Source organism: Megalobrama amblycephala, linkage group LG3 (genome assembly GCF_018812025.1).
Source record: "Megalobrama amblycephala isolate DHTTF-2021 linkage group LG3, ASM1881202v1, whole genome shotgun sequence".
Taxonomy (NCBI): domain Eukaryota; kingdom Metazoa; phylum Chordata; class Actinopteri; order Cypriniformes; family Xenocyprididae; genus Megalobrama; species Megalobrama amblycephala.
In genome coordinates, this window is record NC_063046.1 from 2,513,959 (window position 1) to 2,541,148 (window position 27,190).

At 44.0% G+C, this 27,190-nt stretch overlaps 1 protein-coding gene across 1 annotated transcript; it reads right to left on the bottom strand.

The window, feature by feature from the left end:
• Positions 1-1,373: 1,373 nt before the first annotated feature.
• On the bottom strand, positions 1,374-27,190 carry LOC125264277 (C-type mannose receptor 2-like). The gene is made up of 6 exons (XM_048183498.1): positions 26,655-27,190; positions 26,445-26,483; positions 26,020-26,352; positions 9,938-9,967; positions 2,358-2,699; positions 1,374-2,193 (listed from the first exon to the last, which is right to left on the bottom strand). The coding sequence occupies exons 2-6, from the start codon at positions 26,479-26,481 to the stop codon at positions 1,832-1,834; spliced, it is 1,104 nt and encodes a 367-aa protein (XP_048039455.1). The 5' UTR covers positions 26,482-26,483; positions 26,655-27,190; the 3' UTR covers positions 1,374-1,831.

Sequence of the window (27,190 nt, forward strand, 5' to 3'; positions counted from 1 at the left end):
GAATTCCTCATCTGGTGATCTGTAAGTAGCCAGTCTCTGAAACTAGACGTATATAACTTTTAGCAAAAAGACACAATTGAGTTCGTCTTTCCATAAGGGTACACAGTCCAAGGTGGCCAAGAGCATCAGAATACCCCAGGTACCTTTGACCGAGTATAACTTTACAGACCCTGTTTCATACAGGCACACTTTCCAGTCTTTTGGCTTAAACTGCGGTCAATGAACTATGACAGACTGGAACCGCATACTCCAGCACTCAGCACACGTACCCTTTATAGATGGTAACCAAATCAGGATCACAGACACCAAATTTCTTTAAACGACAGGACAAAAAGCTTTCTGTTAGCCGAGGACATGTGGTCCACTAGACAATCCCATTTCAAATCACTCTGAATAATGACCCACAAAACTTTAGTACTGTCACAAATTTCCAAGGTGTTCTGATCAGTGGTGAATAAAGGCTTCACCAGTTCCCGCCTCGTGCTAGTGACATGCAAGACCTTGCATTTCTTTGGGTTGAGTTTCAGTTTCACCATTGTTGAGGTTTGTATGATTGAAGAGTTGTTGTATACATGTGTCAACTATTACACAACAGGTTGTGTCAGTGGCTGGATTTGTTTATTTCTTTTTTCATTAATGTTTCAATGGCATTGATTTAATTAACGATGGAGTTGAAAAAAAAAATGAAACGCTTGTGAAACATGTTTAGAAAGGGATGCAAATTTATGAAGATTAGAAAAAATAACACAGCAGGACAAATCACCCAGACATCATATTATTAGATTCCCAAAATTGGTTTAAACATGATCAGACAAAACTTACATAAAAAAAAAAAAAAAAACACAACAAAGTGAAAGAGTATCGCATCATCTATTGGTTGACATATTAATTAATTTAACTTATGTACAAGATGGTTAAATAGAGATATTATAAAAGGGTTGTTGCCTTTATCTTCAAGCCATGACATGTTTACGATGATCAAACCAGATATTTTTGAATAATCATCTATGGGCTGGAAATATTCCTTTATTTAAACAACTTCAATTTGATCTGATGATTTCATCATAAAACAAGTGCATGAAAAAAATGTGGCCATTATTGTGTAATACAATAAGTTTACCAAATGTTTAATTTAATCTCTCCAAAATAGACTTTAGTAGTAATTAATATTGTAAGCTTTGCCTAATTCTAGTGCTCTTTAATGAGATCTGTTGTTTATATTGTATTCTTGAGTTCTGTAATAAAATAAGGTGATCAGATTCTGAAGTACACATACAGTATGGCTTTCACCCTTTAAATCATATGCGTCAGAATATCATGACACCTTTTCTTCAGTGTTTCACAATACAATTAAAGACTGTAAACTGAGATTGCTGTCTTTAGAAGAAGTTTCTGTGCTGAATTTGACATAAATAAATCACTACAATCCAGTACTATGAGCACAGCCATTGATTCAGGCAACAGCAGAAGTTTTCTTACGCTCATATTTGAAGCTTACGCTTTTCAATGGAAGTGTGATAAAGAAAATTGAAAAGGTAATCCACAGAGATCATAGTGGCAATCCATTAAAATTTAAAAATGTTTCAGAAAAGTAACAAAGCCTTGTTTACTGAAATCAGCAGTTTGATACGTGTGCTGAATGATTCACAACAAAAGATTCTCAAAGCTTCATGAAACAGTGTTTTGAAAGCAACCATCACCCTCAGATACAACTGCATACTGAGGGTGAAATTATTACTTTACAACCATGTGATGAATGAAATGAAGTTAAAGGAAGTGAACACACAAGCATTTGTTATCTTACATGAAATGTATGTGTATTAATTCATTCTTAATATCTGCTGCAGATGAAGTTGAGCTGGTCAGTTTCAGGACGGCTGATCCAGCGCTGATCTTCTCCAGACTGAACTGCTCCAGATCTCACTGCAGACTCACAGTTCTCCACTGCTGTGCTGTTCCCTGGAGCCCAGTTCTGATAGCACACAGTGTCTCCACTCACCCAGTACCAGATGCCCAAAATGTGGGAGTAACGTAAACCCAACCACACCGCACCAGTAGACGCCTGTTTAACCACATTCATCACACGACGCTGCATCTCTCCTGAATGAACCGAGACCAGATCCACATGATTCTGTCTGCAGTATCTCAGAGCTTCAGACCACGTCAGCTTCTCTTTGATCAGAATCAGTTTATCTGGACGCAAAACAAACCACAAGCAGAAACTAGAGAGAGACTGATCAAAAACAACATGCAGAACAAACACTGTGGAGGAATTTGTCATGTCAGACATGTAGTGTGAACTTTAAGATATCTGGAGGTGATGGATGGATTGTGTGTGTTTGTGAGGATCTGCTCACCTTCATGACACACAAAAGGAAACTGGTAGTTGCAAAAGTAGTCATTCCATTGTCCCTGAGCGTTCAAAATCTCTGCACAGCTTTGATTTCCTCCATTATTATTAGGCTGATCAGACTTCCAGTATCTGAATGAGGAGTTACTCTGATCTGACCACTCCCATGAGTCTCTGAACAGACCGATCCAGACCTCACCAGATATGCGACTATCATTGATGAACTTCTGAAGCTGTTGATTCTCATTCTGGTTCCTCACACTGACCAGATCAATGTGATTCTGTCTGCAGTAACTCTGAGCTTCTCTCCAATTCTTCTGCTTATTGACAAAGATAAGTCCTGTGTTCGCTTTAAGAAAAACAAATGGAAACAGATTCATGAATCAGTTTGTTCATTATTCTTATGCTGCTTTATGGTTTGATGTGAATAAGAGCAGCAGTGGAAACATCAGAAACACGTGTCATTCAAAGACTGTTTCTACAGCTGATGATATATTAAATATTCACTATATATTCATGATGATTTTGCTGATATATACGGTGACCGTATAAACTTGTGGGAACATAATAAGTCGTGGCCACGAGATAATTTTGTCGAGGTAACGACATCCTTATGTCATGGCCACGCGATGTAAAGTTGTGGCCTTGAGATTATATGGTCAATACTATAATAATATTTAATTTTAATTTAGAAAAAGAACGGAATTAAGAAATTATTATATTAACATAGTGCATATGTTTAAATGTTGTAAATGTTGTAAATTTTAATCCCATCTAACAGTCTTTTAAATCCATTCACTGATTGTTTAGTTTGAACTAAATTGTCATATACAATATGCTAGTGCAAGTATATAACAATTAGTTCAAACATTGACCTGTGGAGGGCAGTAATACACTTAGCAGTGTCTACACTGCTGGAATTCTAATAGAGAAGAAGAAGAGAGCTATTTCAAGATGAGACTCTTATTCCTCGTCTGGGATCATGTAGAGCTCTTTGAAGCTGCACTGAAACTGACATTTGGACCTTCAACCGTTTGGAGGCCAGTGAAGTCCACTATATGGAGAAAAACACAGGAATGTTTTCAACAAAAACCTTAATTTCTTTTTGACTGAAGAAAGAAAGACATGAACATCTTGGATGACATGGAGGTGAGTTAATTATCAGGAAATTTTCATTTGAAAGTGAACTAATCCTTTAAGAGACAATCAGCGAGAGGGACAGTGAGTCCAGGAGAGTAAATGTTGACTGCTTTTGCGCTCACGGGGAAAAAGTGGGGACATTATGTGTCGCTCGAGACCATTAGTGTTTGTCCGGCGATGAAGATAGACAGCCAGGTTTATTTGTGGAACTAGTTAGATAGTGGGGGTGGTACTTAGGAGGCTTTTCATTTCTCTTAGTTACTCCTTTTCATCTCGGATGGCTGAGCACTGCCGATCATGCTGAATAAAGACTGTGGACACACAACACAGATATATGGACTACGGATGTAGTGGCGAAGAGCGTTTGTTCTGGGAACGCGGACCTGGCAAGACTGTCTTCTTCCCCTGGACCCCATGGTGGAGACTTATTTTCCTGAAGGCGGGGAAGTGTTTTATCTTTTAATACTTTTTGTCTTTGTGGGTGTGTATGAATGAATGTTGTAATTGTGTAATTTTAAAAGTTCTGTACGCGCTGATCTGGGGAACGCCAATATTGTTTTCACTGTTGTGCCATGAATTTGTGTGTGATCACAGTGTCTATTTAGGTAGATTATGCAGTGTGGGGTGTGAATTAACCACTAGAGTGCAGTGCAGTGCTGGGAATTCCATTGATTACCGTTGCCCAAGTGAGGGCGTATAAGACTGATGTTAATTCGCAAATGTCAAGTAAAAGAACTTTCTATTTTGCTGAATTAAATAAAGTGTAATTTTCTAATACAGTCTTGGTGGTGTGACGTACCCTCTGTTCTCCATTTGTCTGAGCAAATCACTGTTAAAACAGCAAGGTTTGTGTCACGGAATGAAGGGAGGATGCAGATGCAAGTTAATCTCTTTATTAGAGCTTCACACACAAGGTTGTCAGTCACAAACACACAAAAACACATAACAGTCAGCAGGAGAGTGGTAACACAGGGACTTCGATGGGCGGTGAAGATCCATGGTGAATGGTGATCGGAGAGCAGAGTCCGTGAGTCCGTGAAGTAATCCGTGAGTGAAATCCAGAGAGTAATCCAACGAGAAACACGAGAACCAGGAAACAGCGACGAGAAGTCCAATCCAGGGAACCACACAAACACGAGCAACACGGGACACTAACAACAGAACTCCACACAACGATCTGACAAACATGAGACGAAAGACAAGGCGTTAAATAGGCAGATGGTAAGTGCCCACGGCTGCCGCTGATCAACAATCAGCGGCGACGCCCACACAAAACAATCAGGTGACACACCCACACTCTCACACAGACACCAGAATGAGACAGAATGTCCCTAGCAGGAACCCAACTTCTCTCCTCCGGACCATAACCTTCCCAGTCCACCAAGTACTGGAATCCGCGTCCCCTTCGCCTAGAGTCCAGAATGCGATTAACCGAATAGGTCGGTTCCCCGTCTACGAGCCGCGGCGGTGGGGGAACCGGAGAGGGCGGATTAAGATGTGAGTGAAAAACAGGTTTAATTTTGGAAACATGGAAGGCGGGATGAATCCTCCTGTACGCCGGAGGCAATTTGAGTCGGACTGCCACTGGGCTAATAATTTTAGTGACAGGAAACGGGCTGATGAATTTGGGAGCTAACTTATTGGCAACGGAATGGAGCGGAATGTTCTTGGTAGAAAGCCACACCTTTTGACCCACAACGTATATGGGAGGCTTCGACCGGTGGCGATCAGTCTTAGCCTTGGTGCGCGCCCTCACTTGCAACAGAGTCTCACGGGCTCACTCATAGCAGGCCACCAGAATCGTTGCTTTACCAAAAATCTGGTCCGATTAACCCCTGGATGACAAGCCACGTTGGAACAATGACCCCACTTGATGACGCAGGACCTTAACCCCTCCGGCACAAACAAACGGTTCGGTGGGCACCCGGGCGGAGGCGTTATCCCTTCTAAGGCCGCCAGGACCTTCGATTCAACCTCCCATGTAAGAGTGGAGACTACTAATGTCTCAGGAAGAATACACTCGGGAGTAGACGGGCGCTCGGACGGATCAAAAATACGAGATAATGAATCGGGCTTGATGTTCTTGGAGCCCGGGCGGTACGATAGAGAAAAATCAAAACGTCCGAAAAAAAGTGCCCACCGATCCTGCCTGGAGTTGAGTCTTTTAGCCGATCGAATATATTCTAGGTTCTTGTGATCAGTCCAAACAATAAAGGGTACCCCCGACCCCTCCAACCAATGACGCCATTCTTCCAACGCTAATTTGACTGCCAACAACTCTCTGTTACCAATGTCATAATTGCGTTCAGCGGGAGACAAACGATGAGAAAAGTATGCGCAGGGATGCATCTTATCGTCTGAGGGCGCCCGCTGGGATAGAACTACCCCCACCTCTGACGCATCGACCTCCACCACGAACTGACGCGAAGGATCAGGGGCAATGAGAATGGGGGCCGAAACGAAGCGGCCCTTCAGTTTGGCAAATGCAGCCTCAGCTGCATCTGACCACCTGAGTGTCGTTCTGGGGGAGGTCAAGGCGGTCAGAGGCGCGGCTAGTTGGCTGAAATTGCGAATAAAACGCCGGTAAAAATTGGCGAACTCCAGAAACTGCTGTAGGGCCTTACGGGAATCTGGACTTGGCCAATCCACCACAGCCTTAACCTTGTCAGGATCCATGCGAATTCCCTCAGACGATGTACCCTAGGAAGGAAACAGACTGTGCATGAAATTCGCATTTCTCCGCCTTGACAAAAAGCCCATTCTCTAACAGACGCTGGAGCACTCGTCTGACATGTTGAACATGTTCCTGGAGAGACGACGAAAATATCAATATGTCATCCAGGTAGACATAAATGAACTGATCAACCATGTCTCTCAACACGTCATTGACGAGTGCCTGGAAGACCGCAGGCGAGTTGGACAGCCCGAAGGGCATGGCCAAGTATTCAAAGTGCCCTCTGGGGGTGTTAAAAGCGGTCTTCCATTCATCCCCCTTCCTAATGCGGACCAAATGATAAGCGTTCCTCAAGTCCAATTTAGTGAAAACGGACGCTCCCTGCAACCTCTCAAAGGCTGAAGACATCAACGGCAAACCATAAGTATTCTTTACCGTGATGTTGTTCAGCCCTCGGTAATCAATACAAGGTCGCAGAGATCCGTCCTTCTTCCCCACAAAAAAGAACCCCGCCCCCGCTGGAGAAGAGGAAGGGCGGATGAACTTCGCTGCCAGAGAATCAGAAATGTATTTCTCCATGGCCTCCCTCTCGGGAACAGACAGAGAGTATAATTTGCTCTTAGGCGGAGACTTACCCGGAACTAAGTCTATGGCACAGTCATAGGGACGGTGTGGAGGGAGAGAAGCAGCGTGGGACTTACTGAACACTTCCCTCAGATCCAGATACTCCTTGGGCACGTTAGACAAATCCGCTGCCTTTTCCTGTAACACAGAAGCAGACACCGTGGGACAAGCAGACAAAAGACAAGACCTGTGACACAGAGTGCTCCATTCGGTGATGGTGTTGAGCTGCCAGTCGATCCGGGGATTGTGCTTGGTGAGCCAGGGGTGTCTGAGAACTACAGGTGCGTGCGGTGAATCCATGAGCATAAACTGTATCCGTTCATTATGGTTGCCGGAGGTGATGAGGGTGATGTAATCCGTGGTCTGAGAGATGTTAGGGAGACGTTGACCATTGAGTGCGTTGACTGTAATCAGGTGAGTGAGCGAAGAGGTGGGTAGTCCGTGCTGTCGTGCGAAGATGGTGTCCATAAAGTTTCCCTCAGCCCCGGAGTCGATGAGTGCATCACAGGTGACGTTGTAAGTAGCCCATCTCAGTCTTACCGGGAGAAGGGTGGATGGTGAGGACTTCTCAGCGGAGATCCCGCCCGATAGTAGCCTCAGATTTACTATCGGGCTTGGTCTTTTACTGGGCAAGACCTGAGGAAGTGTCCCGATGCACCGCAGTAAAGGCATAAGCCCAGGGATCTCCGCCTTTCTCTCTCCTCCCGGGAAAGCCGGGCTCTCCCTACCTGCATGGGCTCAGGATCTGATGCGGGACCGACCGTATCTGCAGCACTGGCCGTCCGGCCCTCTGCTCCCTGGGATCTGGTGCTGGGAGCCTCCAGGAGCTCCAGCCTCTGGAGGCGGGAATCCACCCGTAAGGCGAGGTCAACCAGCCCGTTGAAGGTCTGGGGAAGATCCAGGGCATAAATCTTGCAATGGATACGGTCGGCCAGCCCATGCAGGAACACATCCCACTGCGCCTCCTCGTTCCATCGGCACTCCGCCGCGAGGGTGCAGAACTGGATGGCGTAGTCCGCGACCGTGCGGCTGCCCTGCTTGAGTTCGGTGAGCTGACGAGCGGCCTCCTTGCCCACAACCGCACAGTTGAACACCCTCTTCATCTCGGCGGAGAGTGCCAGGAACGAGGTGCAGCATGGGTCTTGATTCTCCCACACCGCCGTTCCCCCATAAAGCCGCCTTCCCAGTCAGTAGGGTAAGAACGAACGCCACCTTGGATTCCTCATGCTCGAAGGTGCGAGGCTGCAGTGAAAAATGCAAGGAACATTTATTCAAAAAGGCTCTGCAAAACTCAGGCTCACCGGCGTAACTCTGGGGGCACAGGAAGGCGGGGCTCCGGCAGATCGCGTCGCTCCCGCGACGCGGGGGGAACAGGCGGTGGGGTTGGCGCAGTGGGAGCGCGAAGCTGTTGTAGTTGCTGGGAGAGCTCGGACACCTGTGTTACCAGCGCTTGGACAGCGCGTCCGGTGGAAGTGATGCTCTCCTGCTGCTGGTCCATGCGGGAGGTGCTGTGGTTGATGAACTCCGTTAAAGCTGCTGAACTTGCTGCATCCATGATTGGTCAGATCGTTCTGTCACGGAATGAAGGGAGGATGCAGATGCAAGTTAATCTCTTTATTAGAGCTTCACACACAAGGTTGTCAGTCACAAACACACAAAAACACATAACAGTCAGCAGGAGAGCGGTAACACAGGGACTTCAATGGGCTTCATGAACCATGACAGTTTGTTACTAATATATATATATATATATATATATATATATATATATATAAAGAGAGAGAGAGAGAGGTTAATAATCATTCCTTAATTCCACTCTTATTTTTCCTTATTAATTAAAAATTAATATTATTATAGTCTTATCCATTTCTGATAATTCCAGGTTGCTATGGTCGCGCATGTTGTTTACACATTTAACTCGTGGCCATGAGAAATATATGTCGTTCCCTCAATATAATGAAGCCGTGGCCTCAAGAAAAATATGTAGTTCCCTCAACATACAGTGGTGTGAAAAAGTGTTTGCCCCCTTCCTGATTTTTTAAAAATTTTTTGCATGTTTTTCACACTTTAATGTTTCAGGTCATCAAACAAATTTAAATATTAATCAAAGATAACACAAGTAAACACAATATACAGTTTTTAAATGAAGGTTTTTATTATGAAGGGAAAACAAAATCCAAACCCACATGGCCCTGTGTGAAAAAGTGCTTGCCCCCAGCTGTTAAAACATTACTCAAGCTGAAGTGAACTTGGGTTCTGCAGCAGGACAATGATCCAAAACACACCAGCAAGTCCACCTCTGAATGGCTGAAGAAAAACAAAATGAAGACTTTGGAGTGGCCTTGTCAAAGTCCTGACCTCAATCCTATTGAGATGCTGTGGCAAGGAGCGCCTGGAGAAACAGTCAGCATCTATCGTCTTGAGGGACTGTTCTGCAGGGAGGCAACCCGAAGCATGGCAAGGAAACGCAGAGTCTCGTTCCCTGGTTCTCAGGGAACTATGGTTACATACGTAACCTGAGACATTCCCTTTCTAAAGGGAACTCGCTCTGCATTGATTACGCAATGGGGAACGATATACCCACGCCGCCATGCTTGAGGAGAGTGCATGCCAAATAATATGGCTGACAAACGTCGAGCAGTTTTGAAAGATCACCCTTGGGTCACACCAGGCTGTCAGTGACAGCATTCCCTTTGGCCAACAGCCCAAGCTGAGCCTCAAGAAGGCCTTCGGCAGAAGGCCTACGAAGGCTGCTAAAGGCATCTGGAACCAACTTTTCCGAAGAGAAAGTGGTCCCTTTAAGGGAATGTGGCCAGAGAACCGAAAGGAACCCCGGCCAGTCACTAGAGGGGAACAAAGTCACCCCCAATGCCACCAGGGAGGCCGACCTGGTCTGTCATTGGACAAACTTAGTCTTGGCCAACCCTGTCTGAACACAGAATCTCCATAATGCATTCTTCATAGAAGAGAGCAGGTAAGAGTGACTGCAGAAAGTCAGGAGCAACTGAGACCCACGCATAGAGACGGGCATCCTGGAGAGCAGAACTCAGTTGAGTGCTATGAAACCTTGTATTGAGGGGAGTATAATCCGCTCATCCTAGGATCTACTCAGCGCTTAATTAACGCACTGAGGAGGCTGTGAGCTAAACACCTGTTCATACAGTGGAGCACAAACCAGCCTAGGGCTGAATCTTAAAAGGAGGCCTGATTAAGGCCTACCACCATGATCAGCTTAGGGAGCTAAGCACTATTACGTACGTTTCCCAAAAGGGAAGTACCAAGCTCACCTAACAGGTAGACCATGCAATGGGCACATAATCATGGAGGCCGAAGAGGGGCCTACAGCATGATAGTAGTAATGCGTGAAACAGAAGTACACTCAGAAAGTGGCCTTGAGGGGCCACTCTGAATATCTGTTTTGCCATTTGGGGCAGAGAGGGACTTCGATGGCAGCAAAACAAGGCTGCGAAAATGCCCGCATGACAATCCACCTAACACAATCCAACGAACAGTGCACTCAGTAAAAGCACCTTTTACTCTTAACGCAAGAGGAGTACAATGTACGCCAACATGCATCAAGGAAGGCCTAATCAGGCCTCTGACCTCGACAGACACGTGGCGTCAGCTCGTGGCAGTGTTCTCAGGCACCAAAACGATAAATAACTGACTCGAAGGAGGTTAAGTTACCATCTGGGCCCCTGGCCAACCGGAAGCATATATAAAGGTTTCTCGGAGAGAAATATACACCAACATATACCAATATGTTCAAAAAGGCGGCCCCTCAGGGCCTAGCAACCTCTTAGACATATGGCATAAGTCCAGTGGCCTTTTCTAGGAGCATATAATAGATCCACCTTACAAGCTAGGTGGCTATTAGCTCAGCTAGAATACAGATCAGACTCAAGGGGACGGATGTAGTTTAACCTAACCTCAGTAAGGTTTCACCACAGCATACACCCTGAGGGGCTAGCCACTCAAAGTACTCTGTAAAAACACCATAAACTCTCAAAGTGAGAGGAGTACGTAGTTGAACTCCAAATGCTACACCGTAGGCCGAAAGGAGGCCTACCTTAGTAAATATATGGCATCAGCAAGTGGCCAAGTGCCATAACCAGACCACCCAAAGGCCATGTATTTAATATAGAAACTTCCTCAGAAGAAATACATAAAACGCTGCCACCCAACATGAACAGGCCTGATTAGGGCCTATTCGTCAGGGTGGGGCGTGGCCGTTAGGTGGTATGGCATCTAACGGCCACGCCCCAAGTTCCCAAAGCATCCTGCCAACAAGTCAACTAAAAAGGAGGCCCCGCGGGGCCTACAGTCTCAGCGACAAGTGGTGTTCAGCCTATTGAGAGTAAAAACACAAACTGTGTCAACATGTGAACTAAAAAGGAGGCCTGAAGGGGACCGATTCAATGACACGTGGCTTCAGCTAGTATTGTATTGGATTCACAAGCATCCTGCCAGCATGTCAGCTAAAAAGGAGGCCTTATGGGGCCTCCAAGTTCAGCAACAAGTGGCGTTCAGCCCGTTTGTCCATATAAGCACAAACTGTGCCAACATGTAAACTAAAAGGAGGTCTTATTAGGGCCTACCGTAGTAAACACATGGCATCAGCCAGTCCAGGACCATACCAACCATCAGGCCATGCATTCAGTGGAAAACCTTTCACGCATAGTACTGAGAGAAGGAATGCATATTATACCACATACTCCACGAGAGGCCTGCTTAAGGCCTACTCAACAGAGGTGGGGTGTGGCCAATGGTGGTGTAGATTCTTGGATTCCCAGGCATCCTGCCAACAAGTCAGCTAAAAGAGGAGGCCTTGTGGGGCCTACAAACTCAGCAACAAGTGGCGTTCAGCCTGTTTGCAGAATAAAAACACAAACTGTGCCAACATGTGAACTAGAAAGGAGGCCTGTTGGGGCCTACCATTCCAATGACACGTAGCTTCAGCTCATGAAATTAAGGGAACCAAGCTACAGGGAACCAGCTCTAACCCAACAATAGCTGTGGGAAGCTAACTGCAACCTGAGCTAGGCTACACATTCCAACAGGCAATGTACCCTAAATCATATGTGACTAAAGGGAACCAAATAATGCCAACATGGTCTAAGGGAGGCCTATATGGCCTACTACCTCAAACGGACACGTAGCAAAAACATGTGGCAGTGTAAACTATGTGAGCAAACTGTGATCAACTAACAGCACTTGTTAGAAATACAATTGCTAACTAGAAGGAGGCTAATTAACCATAAGAGCCTACAATCAAAGTTATATGCAATATAGCCGTTAACAAGATCACAAAAGGGAGCTAATAGAAACCAGCTTTTCTCAAAAAGTGGTTCTATACTACCCTGAGTATGCAATCCAACAGGTGATGCACTCAGTAACACCAATAAACCTACAAATAGGGAATATTAGGTCACCAATGTCTCCAATAGCAGCTACATGAAAAAGCCTGTTATTATGAGAACAGGTGCTAACCTGTGGCAGCATAAGTAAGCTCACATACAATGTAGGGCAAAAGTCTAGAACTTCAAAGCAAACACAACGCTTTGATGTATATGCTATTTTCATTATCAATATCAACTCAAACTTGATAAAAGAAAACAAGTAGCTCAGAGGAAAAAACACATTTTCCATAGCATAAAAGTTCTAGAAAGTGGGGCCTAGCGCACACAGCATGACTTATCTACGCAAAGATAAGGGCCTACCACCTGAGATAACAGCATCAGGGAGTCTAAAAACAGTCTACAACCTAGCTGTTAAACTCAACAATTGCACCTACATAACAAGGGGATAATGGGCATACGGCCTAACGACTCCCTCGGGCCAGAACTAGGAACTATACAACCTGACAAGGGATAGTATACATAGGGTTATACGTAAATAACACACCTAACCTAGCTCTAGCCTGGCCGCTAAGCTACGGGCCTTCTTACAGGGCCACAAGCCTAGTGAAGCCTGTGCTTCACCTCCAAATCTCATGTATAATAGAAAGAAAGTGAAGCTCACAACCAAACAATGTCAGGCGGACGATTAAGGCCGACCTAAACATACATATTAACTGAAGTGACGAGTGCTAACTCAAACTACTCTCGAAAGCAGCAAATGAGAAGCTACTCTAAACAACAGGTGGCTAAGAGGCGGCCATTTTGTGGCCTGCACAATATATATTCTAGCCAGTCTATCAACTTCAGTTTGCCAAAACACCCCTTACTTTTTCCTGACTACATGCTCGGAAAACTATACAGGAAAATAAGGTCTTATTTTAAACTAAATATAGACCCTCCTGCGGCTCAAAGACCGAAGACTCCTAATGTTCCTTTTTACATGAAAGGATGGAATCTAATGTTCTAGCCTAAAAGATCCTCTCATTATCAAACAGAAATAGCGGGCCAACAGAAATGATCACTATGGGCCCAGCCATCAGTCTGACCATAAGAAGCATCTGAGCATGATATATGTTTATATATATATATATATATATATATATATATATATATATATATATATATATATACACATGCATATATATATATATATATATATATATATACACAGGAGGTGAACGAAGAAGAGGAGAGGGTAGATATAAATCGCTCTATGTAGCTGGGGAATCGATTACAAACGCAACGGTGTTTACAGTGGATCACCCATCTCACTCTCGCTTCTTCCTCCTCCCATCTGTCTGGGTTCAGATATAAATCTGGACGGCTAGGGGTTTTTCCATGCCCCCCCCGATCTCAAACAAGGAGATCAGGAGGGAATGGAAAGTCATGGAAGCTGCAGCATTTAAGGACAGAAAGGAACTGCTCGTCGAGCCGTCCGTGCACGGCCCCTTTCTTAACGCGCTCTCACGGCAGCTGCAGCCCGCTGAAAAGCGCGTCCCAAAAACACAGCAGCTCCACATACACAACAGCCAGAAGAGCGCTCGCCGCCGGACGCGATGACGTCAAACACGAACGTCATCGTCATCCACTCATCAGAACAGGACCGAAAGACGAAGAGATACTGACTGTTTCTCCAGGCGCTCTTTTATACTCCGGGTCGCGCCATATTACGTCATAGGCTGTCGCCGGCCAATAGGGATTGGAGTTGTTGGATAGTTTTGCTTTCAGACACCTGGTCACATGTGACGTTCCCCATTGCCTAATCAACGCAGAGCGAGTTCCCTTTCGAAAGGGAACTAAATTAACCGAACATGTCCCCTCCCGGTCACTGTAGATAGAACATTAAGTAATATTTGTGATCATTTTATTGAAACTTTTTATTTCTTCATTATGTTTTTGTTACACATTTCTCTCTCTACTTGATTCACACACAAAGATCTGAATGAAAGAAACATCAAACAGATGAAGATGGTTCACTGCACCTGAATATTTTTCAGAGTTCACATATCCATATAATTAAATAGAGTAAAGTTATGTGTATTTGGCATGTTGTCCGGGGGGAGCTCGGAATTTTGGCCCAAACACAGTGTTGAGATCCTAAAAGCTGAATGAATCAAGCTCACTCTTATGGAAATAAAATATATGTCAACAACATCTCATCTTCAAACATCTACTTAAACATGGTTACTTTTGATAATTACAATCTCCAAAACAAAATTGCTCACATGTATTAAGACAATAATTGAAGTTTTGTTCATAAATTTCAAGATGTGACAGGTTGTCTATTACCAGCCTGGTCTCTTTTTTAATACGTAGGTATAAATACGTAACTTTCAAAGACACAAAATGTACATTGTTGTACATTTAGAAAGGTGCTGAAACGTACAATATTGACATAGCACTAAAACATAAAAATACTTTATTTCAGTGAAAAAACATAAAATATTTATGAATCTTTCATGTCATAAAGATATATGTATAATTTCACTTTTATCGTATCCCTTTTCCCTTTTAGAGAAATGTAAGATCCCTAAACCCCACCCCGAACCTAAAGGTACCCATTTTATACAGAATGTTAAAAGAGTAATACATAACAGACAGAAATGTGTAGGAAAATGACAATTTTAGTAAAAATATAACATTAAAACTATATTTTGAGACACTAATCCTACACCTACCCCTAAACCTACCTATAACCATTTCTTAAAGCTAACGTTATATTGTTATAAATAAAAGAATAACAGACAAATAAGCGTAATCAAAATAATTTATTTATTTTGAAAATGTCAAAAGTGGTACCAGAAATAGTTCAAATGATGATGAGTTGCAGTCGCAGTCCTCTCTGGTGGTAATAGTTCCCTTTCGAAAGGGAACTTCTGCTCCTCCTCTGGCTTGTGTATGCAAGCTGCTGTGTGTTTGGGATGCGCTTCTCGGCGGGCTGCAGCTGCCATGAGAGCGCGTTAAGAAAGGGGCTGTGTGCGGACGGCTCGACGAGCGGTTCCTTTCTGTCCTTAAATGCTGCAGCTTCCATGACTTTCCTTTCCCTTCTGATCTCCGCCTTTGAGATCGGGAGGGCATGGAAAAACCCCTAGCCGTCCAGATTTGTATCTGAACCCAGACAGACGGGAGGAGGAAGAAGCGAGAGTAAGATGGGTGATCGATTCTAAACACTGTTGCGTTTGTAATCGATTCCCAGCTACATAGGGTGATTTTTATCTACCCTCTCCTCTTCTTCTTTCACCTCCTGTATATATTAGGTTTTTTTTTTTTTTGGGCAAACTGAAGTTGATAGACTGGCTAGAGTATATGTTGTGCAGACCACAAAATGGCCGCTTCTTAGCCACCTGTTTAGAGTAGCTTCTCATCTGCTGTTTTCTAGAGTAGTTTGAGTTAGCACTCGTCACTTCAGTTATTATGTATGTTTAGGTCGGCCCTAATCGGCCGCCTGACATTGTTTGCTTGTGAGCTTCACTTTCTTTCTCTTATCCATGAGATTTGGAGGTGAAACCTAAGCTTCACTAGGCTTGTGGCCCTGTAAGAAGGCCCATAGCTTAGCGGCCAGGCTAGAGCTAGGTTAGGTGTGTTATTTACATATAACCCTATGTATACTATCCCTTGTCAGGCTATATAGTTCCTAGTTCTGGCCTCCTCCCGAGGGAGTTGTTAGGCCATATGCCCATTATCCCCTTGCTATGTAGGTGCAATTGTTGAGTTTAACAGTTAGGTTGTAGACTGTTTTTAGACTTCCTGATGCTGTTATCTCAGGTGGTAGGCCCTTATCTTTGTGTAGATAAGTCATGCTGTGTGCGCTAGGCCCCACTTTCTAGAACTTTTATGCTATGGAAAATGTGTTTTTTCCTCTGAGCTACTTGTTTTCTTTTATCAAGTTTGAGTTGATGTTGATAATGTTTAGCATCCGTCCTCTATGGCTCAGTACAGATTTGAGAATCTGTAGGGAGAAAATTATTTTCCTCTTTGAAAATAGAATATACGTTGTACATCAAAGCGTTGTGTTTGCTTTGAAGTTCTAGACATTTGCCCTACATTATATGTGAGCTTACTTATGCTGCCACAGGTTAGCACCTGTTCTCATAATAGCTGTCACGTAATGCACAAAGAAGAAATGGTAAGATCCACACGCAGCTTTTAATAGGACAATCCAAAATCATATTCCTGAAACAGGCAAGGGTCAAACTCCACAGAACAGTCCACATTAAATAGGAAACCACAACAGAAAACCAGGAATACAAAAGTGCACGTAACACAAATTAACAATCCACAAACAAAGGCAGAAAACAACTCAGTATAAATAGACAGACACTAATGACAAAACTCAAGACAGCTGGTGCAATGAAGGGATAATGACCATGGGGGCTCTAGTGAGGTCGGAGTCCTGGCTGAGTGCCAGGGCGGTGCTGGAGGAACTGACCAGGCGGGTGCCAGTAGGTCTGGAGTCCTGGCTGATTGCCAGGGCGGCGCTGGAGGAACTGACCAGGCGGGTGCCAGCAGGTCTGGAGTCCTGGCTGAATGCCAGGGCAGTGCTGGAGGAACTGACCAGGCGGGTTCCAGCAGGTCTGGAGTCCTGGCTGATTGCCAGGGCAGTGCTGGAGGAACTGACCAGGCGGGTTCCAGCAGGTCTGGAGTCTGTGCTGAGTGCCAGGGCGGTGCTGGAGGAACTGACCAGGGGGGTTCCAGCAGGTCTGGAGTCCTGGCTGAGTGCCAGGGCGGTGCTGGAGGAACTGACCAGGAGGGCTTCAGCAGGTCAGACGGCCTGGGCGGCGGAGGCAGGGCAGAAAGCTTGGGTGGCGCCGGCAGGGCAGACCAAGGGGCCTCCGTGGCCGTGTCAGGATGAGCAGGCTGCTTGGTGATGGCCTCCATGGCCGTATCAAGGAGAGCTGGCTGCTCGGGGATGGCAGCGGGCTGCTCTAGGACGGCAGCGGGTTCGGGCTGGCAGACTGGTCCAGAGTCAAAAGAGCCTGAGTGCATCCTCCAGGCACGCAAGACCGCCAAAACATAGAAGGTGAAGACAGCCCTCTTGGCCATGACAGGACTGACAGGGAGAGCGGGCAGCTCTGGGATGACAGCAGGCTGCTCAGGGACGGCAGCGGGCTCAGACTGGCAGACTGGTCTGTGGTCAAGAGAACTTAAGTGCACTCTCCAGGCACGCAGAACAGCCAAAACATAAAAGGCGAAGACAGCCCTCTTGGCCATGACAGGGAGAGCATTCGGCTCTAATACCTCTGGGGTGGCCTCCAGGCCTACAGCAGGCTCTAGGAAGGCCTCCGGGCCTTGAGGGATGGAGGAAGCCTTCTTCCTCCTCTTCCTCCTTTTACGTGGGTGAGGCGGCAACTCAGTGGCCACCTCCTCTGCGGGCGCTGCAGCGGGCTCACGGACTGGAGCGGGCTCTGGAGCGGACTCACGGGCTGGAGCAGACTCACGGGCTGGAGCGGACTCATGGGCTGGAGCAGGCTCTGGAGCAGACTCACGGGCTGGAGCGGGCTCTGGAGTGGACTCACGGGCTGGAGCTGGCTCTGGAGCGGACTCACAGGCTGGAGCGGGCTCTGGAGCGGTCTCACGGGCTGGAGCGGGCTCTGGAGCGGACTCACGGGCTGGAGCAGGCTTTGGAGCGGACTCACAGGCAGGAGCGGCCTCTGGAGCGGACTCACGGACTGGAGTGGCCTCTGGAGCGGACTCTCGGGCTGGACCGGGCTCTGGAGCAGACTCACTTCTTCCCATTCTTATGCAGATACAGGTAATTAGAGAAATTCCAGAAATTTAAACTCCCCACCAGCTCCATCTCCCACTGCGGCAGAGGGTCATCAAGACAATGATTAAAAATGTCTTTGAGGACCACATCAGGGTGATTAAATCTCTCTGTCTGTGACCAAAACCTCTGAGTAAAGGCCTGCACCTCCATACCCCTTTGCCGAAGAGCAGCCAGATCCTGGGGACCGCTCCGATTTCCCTGTGTGCTAGTCGGTAGCCGGACTTTCTTGCTGCTGGATCTTTGCATGGTGGATTGTTATGTCATGTAATGCACAAAGATGAGATGGTAAGATTCAAGCGCAGCTTTTCATGACAATAGCAGACCTTTTCATGTAGCTGCTATTGGAGACATTGGTGACCTAATATTCCCCATTTGTAGGTTTATTGGTGCTACTGAATGCATCACCTGCTGGATTGCATCCTCCTTTTTTCCTCCTGAGTGGTTGACCTCTCAGGGTGAGTTCTGGTGGTAAACCTTACTGAGGTTTGGTTATAACTACATCAGCCTCCTTGAGTCTTGGTGGATTGTCATGTGGGCACTTTACAGTTTAACTACTGTCATTGAGTCATATGTCCCTCACAGGCCACCACTGAATGTCCTTCCGTGATTATGTGCCCACAGTATGGTCTACCTGTTAGGTTGAGCTTTGTACTTCCCTGTTAGGGTTGTTTGTGTAATAGTGCTTAGCTCCCTAAGCTGATCATGGGTTGTAGGCTTCCATGAGGCCTCCTTCTGAGGTTCAGCCCTAGGATGGTTTGTGCTCCCCTGTATCAGGGTTTCTAGTGCACAGTCTGTGTTTTTACTCTACAGTTGCTGAACGCCACTTGTCACTGAATTTGTAGGCCCCTCTAGGCCTCCTTTTTAGTTGATTTGTTGGCAGGATGCTTTGGGAAAAAAAAAAAAAACCTGACCACCTTAAAAAGGCCACGCCCCACCTCGATGGATAGGCCCTAATCAGGCCTGTTCACATTGGGTGGCAGCGTTCTATGTATTTCTTCTGAGGAAGTTTCAGTACTAAATACATGGTTTTTGGGTGGTCTGGTTATGGCAGCCACTTGCTGATGCCATATGTTTACTAAGGTAGGCCTCTTTTCAGCCTCCGGTGTAGCATGTGGAGTTCAGCTGCGTACTCTTCTCGCTGTGAGAATTTCATGGTGCTTTTTCTGAATACTTTTGAGTGGCTAGCCCCTCAGGGTGTATGCGGTGGTGAAACCTTACTGAGGTTTGGTTTAAACTGCATCCGCCTCCTCTGATCAATCTAGTTGAGCTAATGGCCACCTAGATGTCTAAGGCGGATCTATTACATGCTCCTAGATATGGCCACTGGACATATGCCATATGTCTAAAGGTTGCTAGGCCCTATGGGCCGCCTTTTGCAACATATTGGTATATGTTGACGTGTATTTCTCTCTGAGAACCATTATATACACTTCTGGTTGGCCAGGCGCCCAGATGATATTTAACCTCCTTTGTGTCGGTTATTTATCGTTCTTCGGTGCCTATGAACACTGCCATGAGCTGATGCCACGTGTCTGTTGAGGTGATAGGCCCGCACGGGCCTTCCTCGACTATGTGTTGCCGTATGTTGTACCCCTCTTGCTTGAAAGAGTAAAAAGGTGCTTTTACTGAGTACACTGCTCGTTGGATTGTGTTGGGTAGATTATCATGCGGGCGCTTTGCAGCCTCTTATGCTGCCATTAAAAGTTGTCTGTCTGCTACCAGCAGGACAGGTGTTCAGGGTGGCGCCTCCAGGCCACTTTCTAAATATACTTCTGTGTCATATTCAGTTACTTTCATGCTGTAGGCCCTCTTGGCCTCCATGAGTATGTGCCCATTGCATGGTCTACCTGTTAGGTGAGCTTTGTACTTCCCTTTTGGGTTATGTACGTAATAGTGCTTAGCTCCCTAAGCTGATCATGGTGGTAGGCCTTAACTCCCTCGGGTCGGCGGTCACGCCGGCGTGATCACCGCGGTTTTTTTCTAACCAGTGTGAAAGAGACTCAAAATACTCTGTCAATGTTGCACATACAATTAAGAGTTATACACCATTTTAATCTGTGGAATATCTTCTTTTATTTGTGTACACTCAGAGTAACAACAAAATGTTGTGCTTTTTGTAAAATAAAGAAAACTAACACGATGCGTGATCTCTCGTCTCCCTCTGAACGAACTCCAATCTGATAGTTCTCAGAAAATTAACTGTAACTTAGTGAATACTAATCACAAAAAAATTAGACTTATGTATAAAAAAACGTTGAAATGTCAGGTTTTAAATCAAATCAAAAACAAATATTCTGTGTTTATGTAATCTGTATGAAAAGAGAGCCATGTCAGAAGCCAGTGATTGAGCTCATTATCCGCTAATGCGGCCACGCCCACGGAGTGAGCGCTATTCAGACGTAAATTCAGTCAATACATGCATACATCGTCTCAATCGTGTATTTATTGTCTTGAAAAGTGTTTTGAATAGCCATAGTTAGCAATCTCTGGCCTCTGTTAGTTCGGTTAGTTCCTGGATTGCCTATTCTTCTTTAGCAGGCATTTGTGGACAAAAGGGGCAGAGCGCCCTCCGGCTGCAAGTATGAATTGAAAACACAGTATCCAGCGCTCAGTGATAACAATAAATCCTGAATATTACTCCTCTGTATAGAAAATTGACAAACATATGAGAATCCATCAATATTTCTCCAAATGTGCATGCTTTTAAACTAAAAGCCTATATGAAATGCCATAGAGGTAACATAACTGTTCAGACACTTTGCATCACACAAATACATTATATTTTAAAGAATATAATAGAATACCATTATTTTAAATTGTAATAATATTTCACAGTATTGCTGTTTTTTCTGTATGTTTGATATACAACATGATGAGATTTGAGACATGATCAACAGAGGGTTTTTTCACAGCCTACCTGTCTGAAAGAGCTCATTATTTATGCAGCTCATTAGAGCTCTTTATGCGATTCTTTTGTCTTCTCAGGTGAGAATCACCCATTATTCATGATGATTCACGCCTCCACGCATACTGTGTTTCTTGACCAAAGATCTTTTAGAAAATTTAAATCTCTCTATTGTTTTATATGAACAAGCAGGCAGCATAATTTTTACCTCATTTTGAAGCAAAAACTCTAGTCTACAACCTCAAATACCCAGAAGTCTTGTGAACAAAGATTTAATATATATTTTTTGGCCTTATTTCAGTGACTTAAATTTTTTGTTTTTTCAATAACCACGCATAAACGTTATTCCTTCAAAAACACAAACATGTACATACATGTTCCTCACATATTATTGTATACAGTGTACAGTGTAATGACACTTTTTCCATTAATATGTTTATGAACAACTGAAAAAAGCACAAATGTCAGGGCATGTCAAAACTTCTCCAGGGCCCCAAAAATCCTCAGACCCCTGAGGGTTAATTAGGCCTCCTCCTAAGATTTAGCCATAGGCTGGTTTGCGCTCCCCTGAAGCATCAGGTGTTTAGCGCACAGCCTCCTCAGTGCATTAAGCGCTGAGCAGATCCTAGGATGAGTGGATCATACTCCCCTGAATTTGAGGGTTCATAGCACTCAGCTGAGTTCTGCTCTCCAGGATGCCCACCTCTACGCGTGGGTTTAAATTGCTCCTGCCCTTTTGCAGTCACTTTTACCCACTCCCTTCTGTGAAGGATGTGTTTTTGAGATTCTGTGTTCAGACAGGGATTGGCCAAGACTAAGCTTGTCTTACGATAGACCAGGTCGGCCTCCCTGGTGGCATTGGGAGTGACTTCGTTCCCCTCTAGTGACTGGTCGGGGTTCCCTTCAGTTCCCTGGCCTCATTCCCTAGAAGAGACCACTTTGTCTGCGGAAAAGTTGGTCTCAGATGCTCTAGCAGCCTTATTAGGCCTTCTCTCTATATAGAGGAAGGCCTTCTGTAGGCTCAGCTTGGGCTGTTGGCCATAGGGAATGCCGTCACTGACAGCTGGTGTGACCCGAGGGTGAGTTGCTAAGTGTTTCCTTCGAAACTGCTCGAAGTTTGTCAGCCATATTTTTTGGCATGCACTGTCCTCAAGCATGGCGGCATGGGTATATCGTTCCCCATAGCATTTGCAAACGCAGAGTAGAAGTTCCCTTTCGAAAGGGAACATCTCATGTATGTAACCATGGTTCCCTGAGAACAGGGAACGAGACTCTGCATTTCCTTGCCATGCTTCGGGCTGCCTGCCTGCAGAACAGTCCCTCAAGACGATGGATGTCTTCTGTTTCTCCAGGTGCTCCTTTTATACATCCGGGTCACGCCATATTATGTCATAGGCTGTCGCCGGCCAATAGGGATTAGAGTTATTGGATAGTTGCTTTCAGACACCTGGGTTATGTGACGTCCCCCATAGCGTTTGCAAACGCAGAGTCTCGTTCCCTGTTCTCAGGGAACCATGGTTACATACGTAACCTGAGACGTTTTTATAGAGTACAGATCAGAATTTAAAGCATTAGTTCACTTTCAAATAAAATTTTCCTGATAATTTACTCACCCCCATGTCATCCAAGATGTTCATGTCCTTCTTTCTTCAGTCGAAAAGAAATTAAGGATTTTGATAAAAACATTCCAGGATTATTCTCCTTATAGTGGACTTCAATGGCCTCCAAACGGTTGAAGGTCAAAATTACAGTTTCAGTGCAGCTTCAAAGAGCTTTAAACGATACCCGATGAGGAATTAGAGTCTTACCTAGTGAAACAATCGGTCATTTTCGAAAAAAAATGTAAATATATATGATTTATATAAACAAATATCGCCTTCCAAGTGCTTCCGCCAAAACCGCATTTTCGTATTCTTCAAAAAGCTTACACCGTATGTCCTACGCCTTCCCTATTCTACTTATGGAAAAAATGGAAATGGCACTGCCTTCGTTCCGTAAGTAGAATAGAGAAGGTGTAGGACATACAGCGTTTATGACCTCAATGCTAGATTACTGCAACGCTCTACTGGGTGGTTGTTCTACTCTTTGGAACAGTCTTCCTAGCATTGTTCGGGAAGCAGACACACTCCGTCAGTTTAAGTCTAGACTAAAAACACATCTGTTTAACCTGGCATACATATCTTCTTCTATAATTCAAATCATGTAAATTGTTAGGCTGCATAGATTAGGTCAGCCAGAACCGGGAAAACTTCCCATAACACCTGAATGTACTCGCTACATCATTAGAAGAATGCCGTCTATGCTAATATTAGTCTCTCTCTGTTTATCCCGAGGTTTGCCGCAGCCTGCCAGATCCAGGCCGTGTCCAGATGAGATGAAGGACCTGCATCTAGACATGATGATAACGCAGCCCTGACATTTCTACTAAACTATCCCCTGCGAATACCCCCTTCCCTTTCCTTTCCCTATGTATAGATAAAACGTTATCAAATTATTCTAGTTCGCATAGATCAGTGGACACAACTAATTTTTCTGTATTATGCGGATCAGACAAGTAATTTGGCAAATATCACTTTTTTAAAAAGACCAAGCTTCTGTGCACATACAGTGTGCCCAAACACGCAAACCTATAGACTAAACATGTAAATGAACGGCAAGAATGCATTAAAGGTATTCGGTCTTTAGTAGGAAAGGTGTCATTTAAGCGGCCCCTAAAGTAATAATTAACAATTTTTACAACGGAAGTGATTCAATCAAAAACCAACTTTAGTTCCGATAATAATTTTCCTATTGTCACTGTGAAGCTACTTTGAAACAATATGTATTGTGAAAAGCGCTATATAAATGAAGATGACTTGACTTGACATGAACCACGAAAAATGAAACAAAACTATACATTACAGAAAGTTACATATTTATACTTACGTATTAACAATGAGACCAGGCTGGTAATAGACAACCTGGGTGTGCATTATTTTCTAAGAATTTAACGGCCCGGAGACAATTTTCCTTACATGGATTTTACAGATTTGGAGTACAGCGAACAAATAAAATTGATGTGATTTGTGAATTTATGTTGTGTTTTTGTGTATCTTATGGTTGTATTGTCAGCATTTGACTGCATAGGAGAAAACGCTTTCTGTGTCGCACAGCAAACAAACTACATATTACAAAATGGTTAAACAGTTACAGAAATGTTATTCATTTTAAGGTTTCAAAGTGTAGTCTTGTTTAACATTGTGTAATCCTCCGAAACGAGTTTGCAGCACAAGTCACGAACAGAAATGTTATTTCATATTAAAGCTGCTGTAGGGAGTTTTTAGAAAACGTTGACTTAGCCTGAAAATTTGAACAAGCACAACTCACAGGTCACTCCCCCTTGCTCTATGCTGCGCTACAGCCCTCCCTCCACAGCTCCTCCCCCATCACAACAGAGCCTGCCGTGAACGCGCAGGCTAGTAAGGGATAAACAGTTATGGCACATTCACTGGTACGGACGAAACATCAACAATATGATTTACATTGACTATGGCCTGCCCATACTTTGACTACAAACTTGGTCCTCAAAACATTAAGTATTTTGCAATACATGTAATGTAACTATATGACGTTGCACTATTTCTATAAGTAATAAATAGCTAGTATGATAATATAACGGTAACTAACGTTACAGTATGCAAGTAATTATTCTATCGATATGTAATGCTAAATAAGGTTTGCTAGTACATTATTTCAGCAACATGACAAGCCAGTGAATTAGTAGGTTTTAATAGTTGCTTTGCACAGCGCGTGACATTTTATCTGTATGTTATGCGGCTAGAGTTTTGACACTGAGTCAATGGGCTCCGACGAGGAATTCACACCCACAGCGACTTCGAGGAGTCAACGGGCGGGGAGAAGAGGAAGCATCAGGCAGGGGACGGGCAGGCCTGTTTTGAAATTATCTTAGTTGTGTAGTTCTTAAAAAATGAAACAAATCAAGCAGGGATACTTACTTGTCAAGCAGAAATGTGTCTGACTCTGCATCGGTTTTTAATCCTTTCAGGACACGTAGCTCCCTCCACCTCGGAAAAGCCGCTCCGATATTTACCCTCGTTTTATTTCGGGCTCTATCTAATTCTTTCTTTTTGGCTTTTTTATCATCGTCATCTGTCTTTTTCCGTTTACCCGTCTTTATTTTGTGAGCAGGTGCCACTCGAGGAATTGGCAGTTTGGATCGTTTTTCCGCCATAAGCAAAGCTGCGGCACACCGGTAATCTTGAATTTGAACGCCTCTACGCGCTCTGCATGAGAGGCGCACGCGAGCTTGATTGACACTGCTAAGACACTCCTCCTGGCTCTGATTGGTTGTTTCTTACCGGGAGCGGTGTATTTCTGCAAATAGCAATAGGACCACTGGGAGGAGCCAGAGGAGTTTGATTTTTTCACAGATTATCTGTCTCATATTCTACTGTCAGGACATAATGACAGGTTTAACAAATATGTAAAAAATACATTTTTACAAAAGTTACCTACTGCAGCTTTAAGTAGATGAGTAAACTGCATTCAATAAATTCGACTAAAAACGTATTGATATGACAATTGAATACAACAGATTTAAAACATTAATGCCACGATTTTAAAATTAATGGGAATTCATACACATTTCACACTTGGATACGTAAATGATTTATGTTTTATTGCTGTTAATACGCAAGTATTTTTATGTTTTAGTGCTATAAATATGTCAATATTGTAAGTTTTTGTGTGTATGAAAATGTAAGTTACTGTATGTATGGTAGAACCACACTTTACATAAAAATACACACATATTCTAATGAGATCACGATGCTATTGCATATTGAAATTTCATCCATTCATTAATTCCTTACCATTTATGTTAGTCAAAACAATGGTTTGATATTTTTGTATTTTATGTAATTATGCTGTAAATTCTCTAGGCTCTCTAATGGAAGATTCACGCATTATCCCAAGTGACAACATGCGAGTGAATTAGAAATTGACTTAAGTTGAAAAATATCCACAGTCTCTTTATGACCACAATTAAAAGTAGAAGCAATTTTGTACAACATATGGTGCATCTTTCTATAAATAATGTTTGTTGTCGTTGTAGGGAGCTGAACTTACTGTTGTTAGATGAACTGCAGATGAATGTCCGGCTGTCACTACATGACCCATCATGCCATTGTCCATTTGTCATTATAGCACACCTCTCATCTCCGTTATTTGGTTGTCCAGATCCCCAGTTCAGATAGAGCACAGGATCACCTAAAGACCACTGCCATTTATCAACACCCGTCTTCTTCAGCCCAATCCAGACATAGTTATTAGCTTTATCACTCACACTCTTCAGCTCGTTCATGTCGTTCATGTTGTCAACGGTGGCCAGATCTGTGTAATTCTCTCTGCAGTATCTCTGAGCTTCAGTCCAGCTCTTCGCCTCACGTATAAAGTGATACTGACGCTGAACACATTCAGATACGGAGCAGAGAGCTGTGAAAGAGAGGGTTTGATTTAATGCTTTTCATAACAGAGTCAAACCTGATGAAACTATAAAGCATCAATAAAACAACAAACACACTCACCAATGAGAAGAAGAATGAAATATAGAGTTTGCTCCATTTCTGAGGAAGAAACACATTGAAAAACTCAGATAATCCCATATTCATCTTGGAGTAAAACATGATCATGTCATTTGAAAAATAGCAGAATAACAAAATTCACAATAATTCAGACAATATTAAGATCTCAAAGTCTAGTTGTGTTTGAAGAATGAACATGTGAGTTGTTCTTACTTTAGAGGTCGTGTGTTTCTGTCCTGAGTCTGATGTTTCTGTCTGCAGCTTTAAACAGTGTGATCATTATATCTGCTCTCATCCCTCATTCGTCATCACATCATTTGTGTATTTCTCTGAAAACCCCTATATCATATTCACTTCCTCTATATTTGTGTATTCGTCCAACTCTTTCCCTTTATTTGCATCTTGACATCTGTGTCAGTCAGTGTCAGTCTATATGAATATGGACCTTAATTAAATATCATGTATGTTTGTGTTTTTCTGTTTTGGGCCACTTTTTATCTGGTGCTGGTGATGAAGAGGGAGAAACGTTTTTCTGCTCTCATGGGCTTTCTTCTTTTCCCTCTTCTGAGAGCAGAGACCCCTGGTGTTGAGGAGGAGACATTCACAACAGAGACGAGATAAAGACATTAAAGTGAAGTTCATTTATAATGTTAGTAAAGGTTGTTGGACTCTCATTATCCCACTGAAATAATAACATCATCTTCTGCTGCTGCTGTTTCAGTCTTATTTCCTCTAAATACTGGATTGTG

Excerpts from the sequence above, each read along its gene's own strand:
- LOC125264277 (XM_048183498.1), bottom strand. The coding sequence starts at position 26,481 with ATGGAGCAAACTCTATATTTCATTCTTCTTCTCATTG. Across the intron at positions 9,968-26,019 it reads TGATGGGTCATGTAGTGACA|GCTGGTTTGTGCTCCACTGT; the intron begins GCCGGACATTCA and ends ATTCAGCCCTAG. Across the intron at positions 2,194-2,357 it reads TCCTTTTGTGTGTCATGAAG|ATAAACTGATTCTGATCAAA; the intron begins GTGAGCAGATCC and ends TTTTGCGTCCAG.